General features: G+C 35.0%; 1 protein-coding gene across 2 annotated transcripts; it reads left to right on the top strand.

The window, feature by feature from the left end:
- Positions 1 to 437: 437 nt before the first annotated feature.
- On the top strand, positions 438 to 7,158 carry LOC107865765 (tetraspanin-10). 2 transcript variants are annotated; one of them, XM_016711955.2, is made up of 11 exons: positions 438 to 849; positions 1,706 to 1,818; positions 1,941 to 1,995; positions 2,096 to 2,151; positions 5,243 to 5,290; positions 5,568 to 5,616; positions 5,689 to 5,772; positions 5,851 to 5,918; positions 6,169 to 6,294; positions 6,380 to 6,455; positions 6,818 to 7,158. In XM_016711955.2, the coding sequence occupies exons 1-11, from the start codon at positions 796 to 798 to the stop codon at positions 6,881 to 6,883; spliced, it is 795 nt and encodes a 264-aa protein (XP_016567441.1). In that variant the 5' UTR covers positions 438 to 795; the 3' UTR covers positions 6,884 to 7,158. The 2 variants fall into 2 exon arrangements, with proteins under 2 accessions (XP_016567441.1, XP_016567446.1); XM_016711960.2 differs by lacking the exon at positions 5,243 to 5,290 and having other exon boundaries at positions 475 to 849.
- Positions 7,159 to 16,093: the final 8,935 nt, after the last annotated feature.

A 16,093-nucleotide genomic window follows, 5' to 3' on the forward strand; every position in this document is an offset into this window, starting at 1 on the left:
AGATTTTTATTTAGGGAATTTAAAATATAAAGAAATAAAATACAAATTAATCGAAAGTCGAAGAGCATTGACGTCTATCTGCATAAAAATAATTTCAATTATATATGAATAGTATTTCTCCATCTCAATTTATGTGATATAATTTGACTTGATATGGAGTTTAAAAAACAAATGAAGACTTTTGAAATTTATGGTACAATAAATATTTGTGTGATTGTAAAGCATTTCATTAAGAATAAAATTATATTTTAATATTAAATTATAAGTAAATATAAAAATGTGTCATTTTGTTTAGAATAGACTAAATTAGGAAAAGGGACGTATAATTTTCTGACAAGGGAGTTCAAATGAACAGAATCCAAGCCAGCTCCGCTCCTACCCATTTTTCCTTTTATTAAGAGGTTTAAAATATAAAAAACTAATATACGAATTAGTCTAAGAGAATTGACTGTCATATATATATAGAGAGAGAGAGGATAATTTCAATGTATTGTATAAATAATGGAGTAACTCCACAACATCCCCCCCAAACACACCCAACCCCCACAAATTGCCCCTTTTTTTCAAAAACCTGACCCTTTACCTTCCTTTTTCTTGTGTTCTTACTTTCTTGAAGTGCAAATGCCACTTCTCTAGCATAAAGTTTCCATCTCTGTTTTATAATTTCCAAGAATTTCAGCTCAAGCTGTCTTTCGCTTTGTCCTTTTTTACTTATATATTGTATCTATATGTATTGATATTTTGTGGGTTCAAGAAAGAGCAAAAAGCAGCTAAAAAAAACAAGAAAAGGGAAGGATGAGTACATCAACTAGCATTTTTGTGATAAGATGGATCAATTTCCTTACTATGGTATGAACCCCTTTTCATATTTTGCACTTCTTTTTCAGTTCCAGCTGGTTTGGGATTTGTTTTTGCTCATGTGGTTGGGAATTGTACTTAAATGCTTGTCAGTTAGTGTTTCAATATATTCTAATTGCTATTGCTTTTGGTTATTATTACTCTCCTACTGTCTTATTCTTCGATTTTAGGCTTACCTGTTGTTTCCTTTGCTTCAGTTATCATGCATTTTGTTGTTGTTGTTGCTGTTGTTGCTTTTTTACCTCTCCCTAGGAGCTCCCACCCCTTTTGCTCCCATGGTGACTCGAACTCACAACCTTGAGGTTGGAAGTGAGGGGTGCTTAGTATCCGAGCAAGTCCCTCTTATCATGCATTTTGTTGTTACTTGTTCTTTTCTAGATTTTTTTTTTTGGCATGAATTCTTCGCTACTGTATATGTTGGACTTGTTTTTTGATTCTGCTTTACTTGAGCTGAGGGTTTATCGGAAACAACCTCTTTATCGTAAGATAGGGGTGAGGTTGTGGACACACTACTTTCCTCAGACTTAGCACTAGGTATGTTGTTATTGCTTTTGGACTGGTAGTGGTATGAACTGTGTACACTTACCCTCCGGACCCCACTTGGTGGGAATATGCTGGGTATGTTGTTGTTGTTGTTGTTCTTGGGTACTAGTTTTGCAATTCTGAGGTAGAAATGTTCGTTTTCTATCTTTATTTTTTTAAAAAAAAGGGCAGCCCGGTGTCTATCTTTATTTTTGAATTCAGATTATTCTAGTTCTTAATTTAGAGCGTGAAAGTTCATTATTTTTTGTTTGATTTTGATGGTGTTTAACTGTTTTTGTACCCCATTTGGATCTTGAAAATGCAGCTGTTAGCTGTGGGCGTTGTAGGTTTTGGGATATGGATGGGCGCTCATCATGATGGCTGTCGGAAGTCTCTCACTCTGCCTGTTCTTGGCCTTGGAGGTGTTATATTCGTGGTGTAGGTTTCTGGAATACGTTTTCCTTCTCAACAAACACACTTATTCATTTGGTTAACCCTTTAACCAGTCAAGGTTTGTTTATGTATATTGTGATAATTCTTCTTCTTTCCGTGATTTTTAGATCAATTGTTGGGTTTTTTGGAGCATGGAAGAACAACACCATCTTGTTGTGGATTGTATCCTCACTGTATCGAATGTCATATGAAGTGCAATTTGGTCTCTTATTCTTGATTGGCATAAATTTTTTGGTTGCTTCTCCTTAACATTATGTTTCAGTATCTGATCATGCTTTGCTTGATTTTGGTGGCAATATTGGTCTTCACCGTTTTGGCGTAAGTAATGCTTCTTGGAATTTGTTAAGAATTTGGTGCATCATCTATCCTTTGTTGCTGACAGACCAGCCATTGGTTTCCAAATTCTTCTTGCCTCTGTATTGCAATACCCAAGATCTAGTAAATTATCATAATGATGTGCTACAATAAATGTCTATCGACAAGTTTATGGGTTAATTATCAATGTACACAATAACTAATATGTACTTCTTTATGGAGGTTATTTAAGTATGAAGTTAAAAGGCATTACCAAATTTATGACTGTAGTTGTGGTCCACCAAGTTATTTTAGTCACTACTATGTTTATGGCCCATCTTCATCAAGTATGGATGTAACTATAGTTTGTTTTAACATCCTGCTTGTTATGCTTTGCAAGTTACAAGCTTGTGATCATACTTGAAAGTTTGAATACCTTTACCAAAAACTCAAAACAACTTTGAACCAATTCTGTATTAAACTTTTAGTTTTAGTGGCTTGATAAAATTTGTTTGCGATGGTCTCACTACTCTAAATGATCTCAAAATATGTAGATAGAACCTTTTCTTCTAATCCTGTACTAAAATTATAATTTTTGGGATTTATTTTGAAGTTTTTCTGTTTATCTTTTGTGAAACTTCTAATTTGGCTATGCATCTCCGATCAGGTAATTTTATCATTGAGGGTTCTTTAGGAGTCTATCAATAGCTAAGTAGCTAGAGCACTGTAAGGCATTGCCTCTGGTTTGGTCCCCTGATTAGAACCTCCTACACTGCTTCTTGAGGCTCCTGAATAAAGCTTTCACCGCCTTCTGTCTGAAAGTCACTTTGATTAGGGAAGAAATAGAAATACGATATCGTGAATATCCTTAACTAGTTGTTCCATAGGTTTCAGCATTGTGTTTCTCATGTTCCTGATCAGTTGTCCCTGTGTGCAGTGTGTTTAGATTTTGGTTACAACCTCTAATGTACTAAAGTGGGCTTTAAAAAGAGTCAAATGATGTATACATTCTCACAAGAGTCAACTTCTATGGCCATACGTAAACGTTCTCCTATACACCTGGAGTGGCATGAATGCGGTCGATGGCTTGAGGAATCAATGCTTACAAAATTCATACTATACAATGTAGTGGTATAGCATGACATTGATATTCTTATAGGATTAGGAAAAGCCTACATCATGAGTTCAATTCACAGTTCATCACTCTTGATGTAGTGCTAGTGCTAAGGCGCCTTTGGATTGGTCTAATGATGCATGTTTTTCGTTATATTCTTGGAGCTAATATAGGTAGAAGTTCTTTCCCGATGGTATTGTCTTTGACTTTGGAGCTAATAGGAGCTCTAATTGTATCTGACTGAGTGGGGAGGGATAAAAGGATCAGAACGAATCTGCTGCAGCAGAAGAGTTTGCAGAAGAAGCTGCATTGTGAATGCTTATGATATTACATTAGAAAGAATAAAAGAAGAGTAGAAGGCAATTAAGTGGGAAAAGAGTTGAATAAAGGTCAAGAGGGAACCTAAAAATAGCTTTAGAAGCCGGATTAAAGAAGTGTTTCCATAGTTCGAGCAAATGCAATGCGACATCCAGGCAAAAAGTGTTGGAGTCCGATCTGCGTAAGAACCACTGGGAAGTTTTGTTTCATTCTCTTTTAGTGCCTACTTTTTCGTTAATTCCATTAAACCCTCATAGCTATTGCCGGAACATAATGTTGGACGATCTCCATTTCCATATGGTAATTGAAGTCAAACATGAGCAAACCAGGTGCCATTCAATCCTAATTCCTAGCAATAAAACCTCCCTAGACTGAGGCCCAATGCTATGAGGACTACACTATATAAGAGAGTGACTAAGGCAATTGCCAGTAGTTTCTATTGAAGGACTGGCTGGCTCTTTAAAGAGGGCGCTCTCCTAATCTCATTTAGATAGGAAGAGATATTGATAATTATCCCAAGGAGGCTTACTACTCAACTGATAGATCAGGTGAGCATCCATGATTAGTAAACTCACCAAAGCAGCAACATATGCAAATTTATGTCATTCAAATGCGAATATAGGCCTAATTGAAGCATAGAAGTGAAATAATAATAGTGAGAAGCTTCTATGTGTAACATTTCATAGATACGTCGAGGTTTATACTTTCATAAGAAAGAATGATAAATAAGGGTATGCCCTATTGGAAGTACTAGGTTTGAGGTGGAAGATAGAGTCTATTGGTCCAGGTGCTGATCCACTTCCCCTCCCTGGGGTGGGGTCTATGATGGATAAGCCGAGGCTTTATCTGGAAAAGTAGCAACATTAGGGGTGTGTTTGGTATGAAGGAAAAGAAAATGTTTTCCAATTTTGTCTTGTTTGGTTGGCTTAAATGTTTTGGAAAATGAATTCCCTACATAAAGTAAAACATTTCCAAAACTCTCTACCCCGACCCGAGACACAGGATCCGACCTTGACCGATGACACACGTCTCGATCCTAACTCGAGACTGAACCTTGAGTCGGACCCGACCCCCGAGTAAAAATGAATGCAGGTTCTAGTACTAGTACAACTAACTGACTATGTAAGAAAGTCACTTATTTTCCAAGAAAATATTTTCCTTCTTACCAAACACACCCTAGGTGTAACGTGCATAGGACTGAACGTGCATGGGACTGCTGGATTCTGTTTCTGATAACCAACCGATTGGTCGTTTCTAGTTTCAAAACTTGTGGATAATGGGTCCGCCCCTCTACCCTTCTCTATTTAAATACCAGATTGATTCACAACAGGGTTCAAACTCATTACTTGTGCTTACCACAAGTCCCGCATCCTACTACTTATGCTACTGAACCAAAGTCATGAGCGAGAACGCCTCAGATTCTACTAAAAATGATACGGTTTTCAATGTTCAAGTGCATCTTATTAATACACAGTAAACTGAAGAGAACCAAAATAAAAGAAACACTGAGCCACGATGACAGAACATGGATTCAGTGTGTCTTGAACATATTACTCTAAACTGGTTTGTCACATTTAATTCTTCATTAAGTGGCAACTACTGTTGTCTATGTGCATGCTGATGTCAGAAATGGCTGATACCTACATATTACTGTTGCACTTATTTTGCTTTGCTTTGTCACAGGTTCATTGTAACGAATAATAGCTCAGGTCATAGTGTTAATGGACTAAGGTACAATCACCTGTCACACTGTCCGTGATCTCAATTTCTCGAATTAAAAGATTTCAAATCTCCTCTCTTCACTCCCTCAATATCCTTCCTTTTTCCACTCACGTCTTTCTCAGTCTCATTTTGGTTCTCAATGTGTCTCACAGTTGTATACTTCATCGAGGTGTCACAAGTTTTTCATGCTCTCTTTTATCCTTTGACTTATTCCTGTGCTATTTTGGCAGGTACAAGGAGTATCATCTTCATTATACTTTGACTTATTCCTGTGCTATTCTGGCAGGTACAAGGAGTATCATCTTCAAGACTACAGTTCGTGGTTTCTAAAACAAGTAAGAACTTGTTTCAGATGCCTTAAGACGAAAAGTTCATGCATAGATTAACCATTTGCTCGTTTGTTTCAGCTCAATAACACCCATAACTGGAAGCATCTGAAAAGCTGTCTTGTCAAGACGAATGATTGTAGTAACCTATCAAAAAGATACAAGGTCATGTTCTGACTTGAACCCGTTCATGATTTATATCTTTGAAATCATATTATTAATGTCTCTGCTATTTTGTTGCAGACTCGAAAGGAATATAAATTAGCAAAACTAACACCTATTGAAGCTGGTTGCTGCAGACCACCATCTGAGTAAGTTATTGTTATTATTACTCCTTCCGTTTTCCATTTGTTTGTCTTATTTTCCCATTTAGTCAGTTTCTTGTTATCCCTCATCTTTCTTTTGCAAGATATTTTTGTATATAAAGACTCTTGATCACATATATCTTTTGTATCTGTTGTTTCTCCAATTCTTCTATAGCTCACGTGTTAGGTGTTGAAATCCTTTCTAGCATCATCCCTTTCATTACAAGGATTCAGAAATATTCTGCTCCTTTTGTAGGTGTGGTTACCCTGCTGTTAACGCCTCATACTATGACTTGAGCTTTCATCCGAAGAGTTCCAGCAAGGACTGCAAGCTTTACAAAAACTCGAAGAATGTCAAATGCTATAGCTGTGATTCCTGCAAGTGAGAGTCATCTTCTGGTCTCTGTCATTTTTCGCTTCATCTCCAGGTTATGCAGTTCACGGCTTTTCTCCTACTGTATTTTCAGGGCTGGTGTCGCACAATACATGAAAACTGAATGGAGAGTGGTTGCTATCTTCAACGTGATTCTCTTCATCGTTTTGGTAAGTTCACTTAATTAGGATCTCAAAAAGTGAGCTTGACGATTCCAGTTTCCTGTTGGAGAAGTACAGTTACATTGATAATATGACATTCGTGAATAGAGGCAGAGTCGAGATTTGATGTTTATGAGTTCTGAACTGGTCACCGAATCCATAACTCTTCTTAGTTACTGGAGCAGCTACTATATATTTTCTATACATATTTAATGGATTTCCAAATACAAATATAAGGTCTAAGCAAAAGTTACATGGTTCGGCTAAACTCATATAGCTAATAATCTTGCTCTGCCTCTGATTTCTCCGATGGCTTGAATTGGTTGATATGACTTCCACACATTCTCATCCTCTGTTGATTCTTGTGTCAGTCGATAATCTACTTCGTGGGATGCTGTGCAAGGCGTAGTGCTGCTCGGAGACGCTCTAAAATTTGAATCCTCCAGCTGCAGAATCCACAGATGAGTTGGTGTTGATAACAGTTCACGTTCTTCAGCTATTTGTTCAGCTATTTGTTGACAAAGTCTGTATATTCAGAGAAATGATTCATAGGGAAATCTTTGTAGTTTAGTTGGTTGGTTATCTGAACTTTCACCTTGTAGATGAGACTTCGATTACGCACCTTGTAATCCCCTTCCCGTTTCCTCTTCCACTACCCCCAACTTTTAACAAAGAAAAAAAAATTAGTGAAATGAAAAGACTTTTTGATGCATATATTCATTCATCCATTACATCGAAAACATGCATTAGGACCATATAAAATTTGGATTTGCAACGTTTATTAAATATTTGATGGAGATTAAAACTATTCATTTTTGTTAAGTCTAAAGGACTGAAATAGTTCATGAGTATATTCAAGTGACTATTTTAAACCGATTTATCCCAAATAGAATCGTTTTCGTTATTTTTTCAAGTAGTAGCGTAAGAGGCTCTCTTTTTATCTTTGTGGTTAAATGTCAGTCTAGTGCATGAAGCTCCCACAATACTCGGACTCATATGAAAGGTCGAAGCTCCCACAATACTCGGACTCATATGAAAGGTTGAATCACAAAATTCTATGCAATCTTCCTTTGTATTTTTGTAAGACTCTTTCCACAAAAGATTAACACAAGAAAATTCACACTTGTTTTAAGTGTTTAATGACCGGTTAGCGTCTATTTTTTTGGTCATATTGAAATCACTAAGTTGTCTAGAATGGAGTTTTACAAAGTCCCTTATCACTTGGGTAAGTGTGCACACATCTTATCCTTGCTTTAGAGGTAGAGAGGTTGTTTTCGATAGATCCTCGACTCAAGTAATAACACTTCAAAGCATTCCGAAAAAAAGTGTAACGAAATTGAAAGCATAACAAAGCAAAATACTGTAATGATCGAAGTAGGAGAAACAAATCATAATAACAGAAAACATAGGACAACAAGCTAACGGAGAAATACTATGACTATTAGTATGGACGGTAAATAACGGGAGTGAAAGCATAACAAAGCAAAATTCTACATTAACGAAAGTACTCTTAGGATTTGTCCTGAATTTCCAACTTTACTTAGATTCTAACATAATTGTGTTTTACTTCGAAAAGGTTTTCTTGGTGGAAAAAGGTTTCCTGATCTCTTTTCTATTAGGTTTATTCTTTTTGAAAGAATGGTTTCTTGACTCTATAAATAGAAGATCTCTCTTCTCATATGTATAACACAATATCATTTACGATGTAGTCTTTTAAAGAGTTTGATTAGGGGAGATTTCTCTAATTAGTTTTTATGTTTTTTAATTAGGTTTTTAATAAGTCGAAGAATTGACTGAATCATATCAATAATATTATGTTTTAGTATGTTTTTCTTGTCATCTTATTTATCGTCTTAATAGTTTGCAACTATTAGCTTCCGCATGACGCCTTCTCGATTTCGAACCCAATAAGTGTTATCAAGAGCCTTCATCGATTTTCATGGATCTGTGAATTCATTGAAGAAAAGCTTTCAACCATATTTTAATCCAAACCTATTTTTAACCTACTTTTAATCCTTACTTTTATTTTTAACGTTGGACTATGTTTTAATCTATTTTTAACCCATATTATTTTAAATCTTGTTTATCAAACCATGACAAGCAATACTCTCTCTTTCAATGCCCCACAAAACTTCACTGGTGAAAACTATCAAATTTGGGCAGTTAAAATGAAATCTTATCTTGAAACTTATGATTTGTGGAAAGTTGTAGATGAAGACAAACCTATACAACCACTCCCTGCAAATTCCTCTGCTGCCGAAATCAAACTTCACTCAGAAGAGAAATCCAAAAAATATAAAGCAAAAATTATAATTCAAAATTCAATTGTTGATCCAATTTTCTCTAAAATCATTGCAAGTGAAACAACAAAAGAAACTTGGGAAAAACTTGAAAAGGAGTATCAAAGAAGTGAATAAGGCAGACAAAATCAAATTCTGAATTTGAAAAGAGATTTTGAATCTCTTAGGATGCAAAAAGGCGAGACAATCACTAAGTATTTTGACAGAATTTCTTTAATTGTCACTAGAATTAGGTTGCTTGGTGAAGATTTTAAAGACAATAGAATAGTCGAAAAAATTCCGGTGACGATTTCCGAGAGATTTGAGTCCAAAATCTTCGCTTTAGAAGAGCATAAAGATCTCTCTGCCATCTCTCTTGCTGAATTGATAAGCGCTCTTCAAGTACAAGAGCAAGAAGAGTATAAAAAGTTGTTGAAGACATTATTTATGTAAACCACCAAAAAAGAAAAGTTGATTATCCTCTTTGCAAATATTGCAAAAAGAAAAAAAAATTGCTAGTTTAGATTTGATGCATTATGTAGAAGTTCAAAGACACTAAGGATAATTCAAAAACACTACTTATGGAAGAAGAAAGCAAGGACCAATTTTACTAGATTGTAGCAACAGAAACAAGGACGAGTGTTGGATATTTTATGTGTTACTGCAACAGTATTCTAGAATAATTAGTTATTTAGTTATAGAAAGAGTCCTTAGTTATTTAGTTATAGAAGTCCAATAATTAAGTTAGTAGGATGTTCAATTTTTTAATTTTAGTAAAAGTCGACTACTTTAGTTGTAGGAGGAGTCAAACTTTATTCATGTGTCTATATAAAGACTCATGATTAATAAAATTTATATAGAAAATACCCTACTTCACCCTTGAACTATACCCAAAATGGCTGATACACACCTCAACTTAACGGGGGTTCTATTACCCTCTGAACTAATTAAAAGTGTAATTTTGACTTCTTAGTACCTACGTGGAACATACGTGGCAGACATGTGTGCCTACGTGGACCCTTCAGTGTGTTGTGTGCCATGTATGTGCCACGTAGGCACTAAGAGTGTCAAAATTACACTTTTAGTTAGTTCAGAGGGTAATAGGACCTCCTTTAAGTTAAGGTGTGTCTTAGCCATTTTGGGTATAGTTCAAGGGTGAAATCGAGCATTTTTTCAAATTTATATGAAAAAAATTTTCATTCTAATTTTATTTTATATTTTTTGTTTTCCTCTTTCAAAAAACATAACAAGTACAAGAAACAACCAATAATAACAGAAGTCGAATGACAAAAAACTAAAGGAGAAATACTATGATTAGTAGTAGGAAAGACAAAGTAACGGAAGTGAAATTATAACAAAATGAAATACTACGATAATCGATTTGCAAGAAACAATAGATAGTAATAGAAATTGAAGGACAAGAAATTAAAGGAGAAATACAGAGACTACTAGCACGGATGAATTCCAAGACAACACACTACCTACTAATATACTACCCTAATTCCTATTCTCTAGAACTTCCTATATAAGGTCATGTCTTCGATAAGCTGAAACTACATCAAGTTTCGTCTAATCATCTCCGTTTAGTACTTTTTCAGTCTATCTCTGCCTATCTGAAATCATCCATAGTCAATCTTTCATATCTTTGTGCTAGGGCATCCGTTGATTTTCTCACACTAACCTCATTTTCCCAACTGTTGAAAGCAAGGATCTTTCGAAGAAAGTTATGCCTTAACTTCGATTGTTCTTTTTTACTGGTTTAAATGATATGTAATCATCTTAATATTGACAAATAAGTTACTATACCACAGTCGACGTTGCTCATTACTCGTACATTGTTCTTTAATATATAATTACATATTCAAAGCTTTATTTTAATAATGTTGATATTATTTTATAAAATTATGTACTATATGCAGAGACAAATTCATAGCCTCAATAATAGGGAACGTAAGTAAACCTATGGTCTCCAGGGGCGGATTAAGAGGGTTAGGTGGGGGGTTCTCGGAAACCTAATAACTTTTACGTGGATTTGATATTTATATTCAAAAAGCTAGTAAATATAGAAGACTTGTAAATTGGAAATTTATAAATTATGTGTACTATTGGTTTAATGGTAGAGAAGGTGCTTGCTAAGCCCTTGACCTTAGACCTCTTCGTTATGAGTTCAAATCCCCTCAATTACTATATGAGGTTTTTATTGTTTGAATTATAAGAAGGTCAAATGTCTAGATATCAATTTTCATTAAATACATTTTTTCTTCTTTTTAGTGGTACACCTATGTTCTAGAATCTTGAAATTGCCTCTAACTACATACTAAGATACTAGTATCACATAAAAATGTATTACTCCCTATTTAGAAATGAATTTCTAGATTTACTTTATTTCATGCAAGTGGAAAATGTGATTTGATTGTTACAAAAAATTTGGTATATTACTAATGTTTATCTAAAATCATACTCACATTTACTAATCCTTGGTTAGAAAAAAAAAAAAGAAATTTCACCAAGTAAATAAAATATTTTTAGCTCCGAATTTTAGAACTCACAGATTTCACTTATGCCTACTAACCTTATTTTTTATTTTGAAAAAAATGTAAAATTCATCATGTACATTATAATATTTCCTATTCAACATAGAATTTCATATCTCACTAATTTTATAATTTTATTTTAAATACATTTTTAATTTTATATTGAAAGGAAAAGGAAAATAATTCATGTCTTGATCTCCAAAAATTGGTAATATTATCAATTGGACTCCAAAAGAAAAGGTCTGAATAGATCATAGATGTTAAAAAAATTTGGGAAAAATAATATCCATTGACCAAAAGAGTAGTTTCCATAAGAAGCTAAAATACACAGATTTCACTTATGCCTACTAGCCTTATTTTTATTTTGAAAAAAATGTAAAAATTCATCAATATTAAAATACTTTCTGTTTAGCTTAGAATTTCATATCTAAATGATTTTATTTAGTTTTATATTTATTGAAAGAAAAAGAAAAATAATTCATGTCTTAATCTCCAAAAATTGGTAATATTATCAGTTGGGCTCCAAAAAAATGTGTGAATAGATCTTAGCAGTCAAAAAGATTGGGAAAAAGTAATACCCAGTGACCAAAAGATAGCTTCCGTAAGAAGCTGAAACAAAGCTATAAATATAGGTCAATTCACTTCATATTCCTCATTCAAAAAAAAGAAGAAAAGAACTCTCTCAATGGCAAATCAGCGCTAGGCACAGAACATTATAAAGGATTGTCTGCTGGACTCATTTTTTGGGGCAGCCAAGACGGAATTAAGTGACAATTTTCTAGGGGAGTCTGGAATCATTAACCTTGGGAAAGCCTGCTTCCCTTAGTAACTGGTTCTTTATTTTACATTTTCTTCTCGGCGAAGGTATAAATCAATGTGAATGAAAAAATTGATTTATACCTTCACTGAGAAAATGTCAAAGGAAGAACCAGTTCCTATGGAAGGAGTCTTTCCCCAAGTTAATGACTTCAGACTCTCGTGAAGATTGTCAGTTAGTCCCATCTTAACAGCCCTAACAAACGAAGTCCATCCCCTGGATTCTGGATTGGTTCAACATGAAACAAAGTTCAAAAACGTGGACAAGCATCTCCGTGACATATTAGTTATTATCACTTTAATGTAACAAGTTCAATTGTGAAAATAGAGAATAAATACAATTTTCGAATAGCATCTTGCTTTTCGAGGGACTACACTTGAGGGTATTTGTTGTGTACTAATTATGGTATGCTTGACACTCAAGGGGGCAAATTCCCCTGCAGCTGTGAGACAATCTGCTGCAAGTACCAAGTGTCTGGGAAGGCTTGTATATTCGAGTGAAATGATTCGCAGGGGAGTCTTAGTAGTTTAGCTGGTTAGCTATATGAATTTTTACCTGTGGTGGGAGTTCAATCCCACACCTTGTAATCCCCTCTCAATTTCCCCTTCCCTTACCCTCAACTTTTTTTAAAAAGGTAAAAAAATTAGAATGAAATGATTCATGTAATATAAAAGACTTTTTGATATTTTTGTTCATTCATCCATTACATCTAAAACATGTAATAGGAGCATCTAAAATTTGGATTTGCAACGTTTGTATGTAAAAAGTCTAACACATAAGTTTATTAAGTATTCGATGGAGATTAAAATTTTCATTTTTCAAAAGTTAAAGGACGAAAACTGCTCAAGAAACAATAGGTAATAATAGAAATTGAAGGACAAAGGCTAAAGGAGAAATACTATGACTACTAGAAGGGGCGGAGCCACCTTTAATCTAGGGGGTCATTCGAATCTCCTTCGGTGGAAAATTATAATATTTATATATGGTTAAAATTATTTTTTATATGTATGCAGTAGATGTTGAATCCCCTTCGGCTAGTTTGCATGTTTACCTTTTTAGATTTTGAATCCCCTTATTGAAAATCCTAGCTCCTCCACTGACTACTAGTATGAACGGTAAAGTAACCAGAGTGAAAACATAACAAAGCAAAACACTATGTTAATCAAAGTACAAGAAACAATAGATAATAACAGAAATCAAAGGACAAGAAACTAAAGGAAAAATCTACGACTACTTTTATGAATGAATAGCAAGATAACACACTGATGTCTACTGATTTATTACCATAGTACGTATGCTTTACAACTTCCTATGTAAGGTTATGTCTTTCATAAGCTGGCACTGCATCAGGTTCCATCTAATCAGCACTATTCATTACTTCTTCAGCCTAACCTCTGACTATCCTAAAACAATCCATAGTCAACCCTCATACCTTCTCACTAGCATCCGTTCATCTTCTCTTTACATGCCACAACCATCTGAGTCTCGCTTCCTACATCTTTTCATCCACAGATGTCATTCCCACCTTGTTATGAATATCCACATTTTAGATCTTATTTCTCATAGTATACCCACTCATTCATCACAAATATCTTTTGTATCTGTTGTTCCACCAATTTATTCCGAGGACTCAGAAATACTCTGCTCCTTATGTAGGTGCAGTTACCCTGCTGTTAACACCTCATACTATGATTTGACCTTTCGTTCGACGAATTCCATCAAAGACTGCAAGCATTATAAAAACTCTAAGAATGTCAAGTGCTATAACTGTGATTCCTGCAAGTAAGATTGTAACACCCCGAGACTACACCCTGGACGTCACACGGTGCTTACGACCCCGAAGGACCACAAGTTAACCCATGACTGGTACCTGCTGTGTGAATTGAATAATAATCATGAAACATATGCGAAAGTAAAACTAATAATGCCATAAGGTTCTTAATACTAAATCAAAACTGAATACATGTGGAGAATAACTACTAACTGACAACGTCTAAAATGCCTCTAAACATCTAAAATATAAGAGTTGATCGGACAGGCCCCAACTAACTCACAACTGCTGTCTAAAATAACTGAAATATTAAAATAATATAATGGCTAAATAAATATCGCGTTCTCAATGGATGAGGACTCACTACTGTAGCTACGACTGATAGACTGATCTGGCTAAGTAAGGTCAGAAACCCGAGCATCCGAACCTATGATTTGAGACATCATAGCACAAAGAGAAAGTATGTGTCCGTACCTTAAATGTACTGGTATGCTAGGTGAGGTTAGGATGATATGCATGGGTTTATATGCATGAGATGATAACTGACTAAATGAACATCATAAAGTAACTAGATGAGAGTACATGCATAACTGTAACTACAGAACATACTGAACATGTAATACTACACATAAAGGTATACATCGTGTATTTGAGATTATACTGCGACTGAGTACTAAATTCTGATGGCTGAGTAACTGATAACTGATAGCCATGGTTTTGTAGAACTGACTGAGTTCTCCACTAAATACTGAGACTGAAATTATAATTGTGGGAGTGTTCATCTAACTATCACACCCCGATATAGACTGATTTGGGGTCCAACTTGTGGCCCCAGTTGGAAGGGTGTTAGCACCTTGCCACGAGATACTAATAATACTGTGTCAACCCTAATATGACAGGAAGACTCATGAAATATATATATGATCGTGTCAACCCTAGTCTGACAGGAAGACGACTTACCCTACACTGGCTACATAGTTCTGTAACTCAGGAATTTCTACTAAGGATCAAACCCTAACTATCAGGAATGCCCCTATCCCTGGGTTCGCTCGGTGCTGAATCCTACTCCAAACTGAATCAACACTGAACTGATCACTAAACTATACTAAGCTTGACTGAACTAAGACTAATTATGTTGACAGACTGAACTGGACTGAATTCACTTAGTTTTGTTAACTGACTGAGTACTACAGTTCTTGACCTTTACTGAGACGATTCTATAACTACTACATCTAAGTAAACAACTAGATTTTGGGTAATAAATACCCCCAAGACTCAATAGCATCAATAATAAAACATAACTAATCTTGAAAGCATAGCAATAGTCAATTGTTCACAATTCCTTCATTGAGACATTTTGTCAAACACTTGGAGGTTATGAACTTGTGCATGAATGAGAACACATGATAACATGTCATGATTACACTATTCAATTCACATTCACATTCTATCAAACACTTGGGGAGCCTAATTTAATGCACATGATAATGAACTTCATAAGCATCATGACTACAACTTAAACTTGCAAATTTAAGGGTTTTGACATGTGAGATTCATAATTCAACACACATGCTAACTTAATTTCATGGAACTCATAAAAGATCTAAACTTGAAACCCATACAATAACACAAACATGGGCATAATTTAATTCATAACATGAGAATCATAATTTAAGTTTTGAAAAGGGTTCTTGAACTCCAAGGGTGGAAGGAAACCCAAAGCTGAACACCTAACATATCTGAGTAGTTGAATCCTAGAAGTTTCTTAAAATTTTCTTGGGAATTGATCTTGATCTTGAAGGCTAGAGTTTTCTATTTGAGAGGGAATATTCTTGATTTGAAGAAATTTGAATAAAAGAATGACTAATTAGGTTATTAGGGCATTAATGTCATGTTTTGGACTGATTAGGGTCATGAAAAAAGACCCATCTGCCCCTAGGAAGAATTAAAAATTTCGTCACTGGAATTCCAATTTTGAGCTTCACCGCGATGCGGTGCCATCTTGATGAGCCACTGAAATTTGGCTGCAACTGTATTTCATGGAGAAGTGCGAAAATGCACTTTGGTGTGACACAGTGGAATCACATTGCGTCTCTGAAAATTGACAAGTACTAACTGGAACTCTGGCGTGACGTGATGTTAATCGCGGAGCCTCACTGGAAAGTGACAATTGTGAAGTGGTCCTTTAACGCGACGCGACACTTATCGCGATGACAAACTGGAAAATGACGAATGAAATTCTTGGG

Source organism: Capsicum annuum, chromosome 1, assembly GCF_002878395.1.
Source record: "Capsicum annuum cultivar UCD-10X-F1 chromosome 1, UCD10Xv1.1, whole genome shotgun sequence".
Taxonomy (NCBI): domain Eukaryota; kingdom Viridiplantae; phylum Streptophyta; class Magnoliopsida; order Solanales; family Solanaceae; genus Capsicum; species Capsicum annuum.

What these genes read in the sequence shown, in the direction of transcription:
- LOC107865765 (XM_016711955.2), top strand. Translation starts at nt 796, where the DNA reads ATGAGTACATCAACTAGCATTTTTGTGATAAGATGGATCAATTTCCTT. An exon ending in GGAGGTGTTATATTCGTGGT is followed by an intron (nt 1,819 to 1,940) that starts GTAGGTTTCTGG and finishes CGTGATTTTTAG; the next exon opens with ATCAATTGTTGGGTTTTTTG. An exon ending in GTTCGTGGTTTCTAAAACAA is followed by an intron (nt 5,617 to 5,688) that starts GTAAGAACTTGT and finishes CGTTTGTTTCAG; the next exon opens with CTCAATAACACCCATAACTG.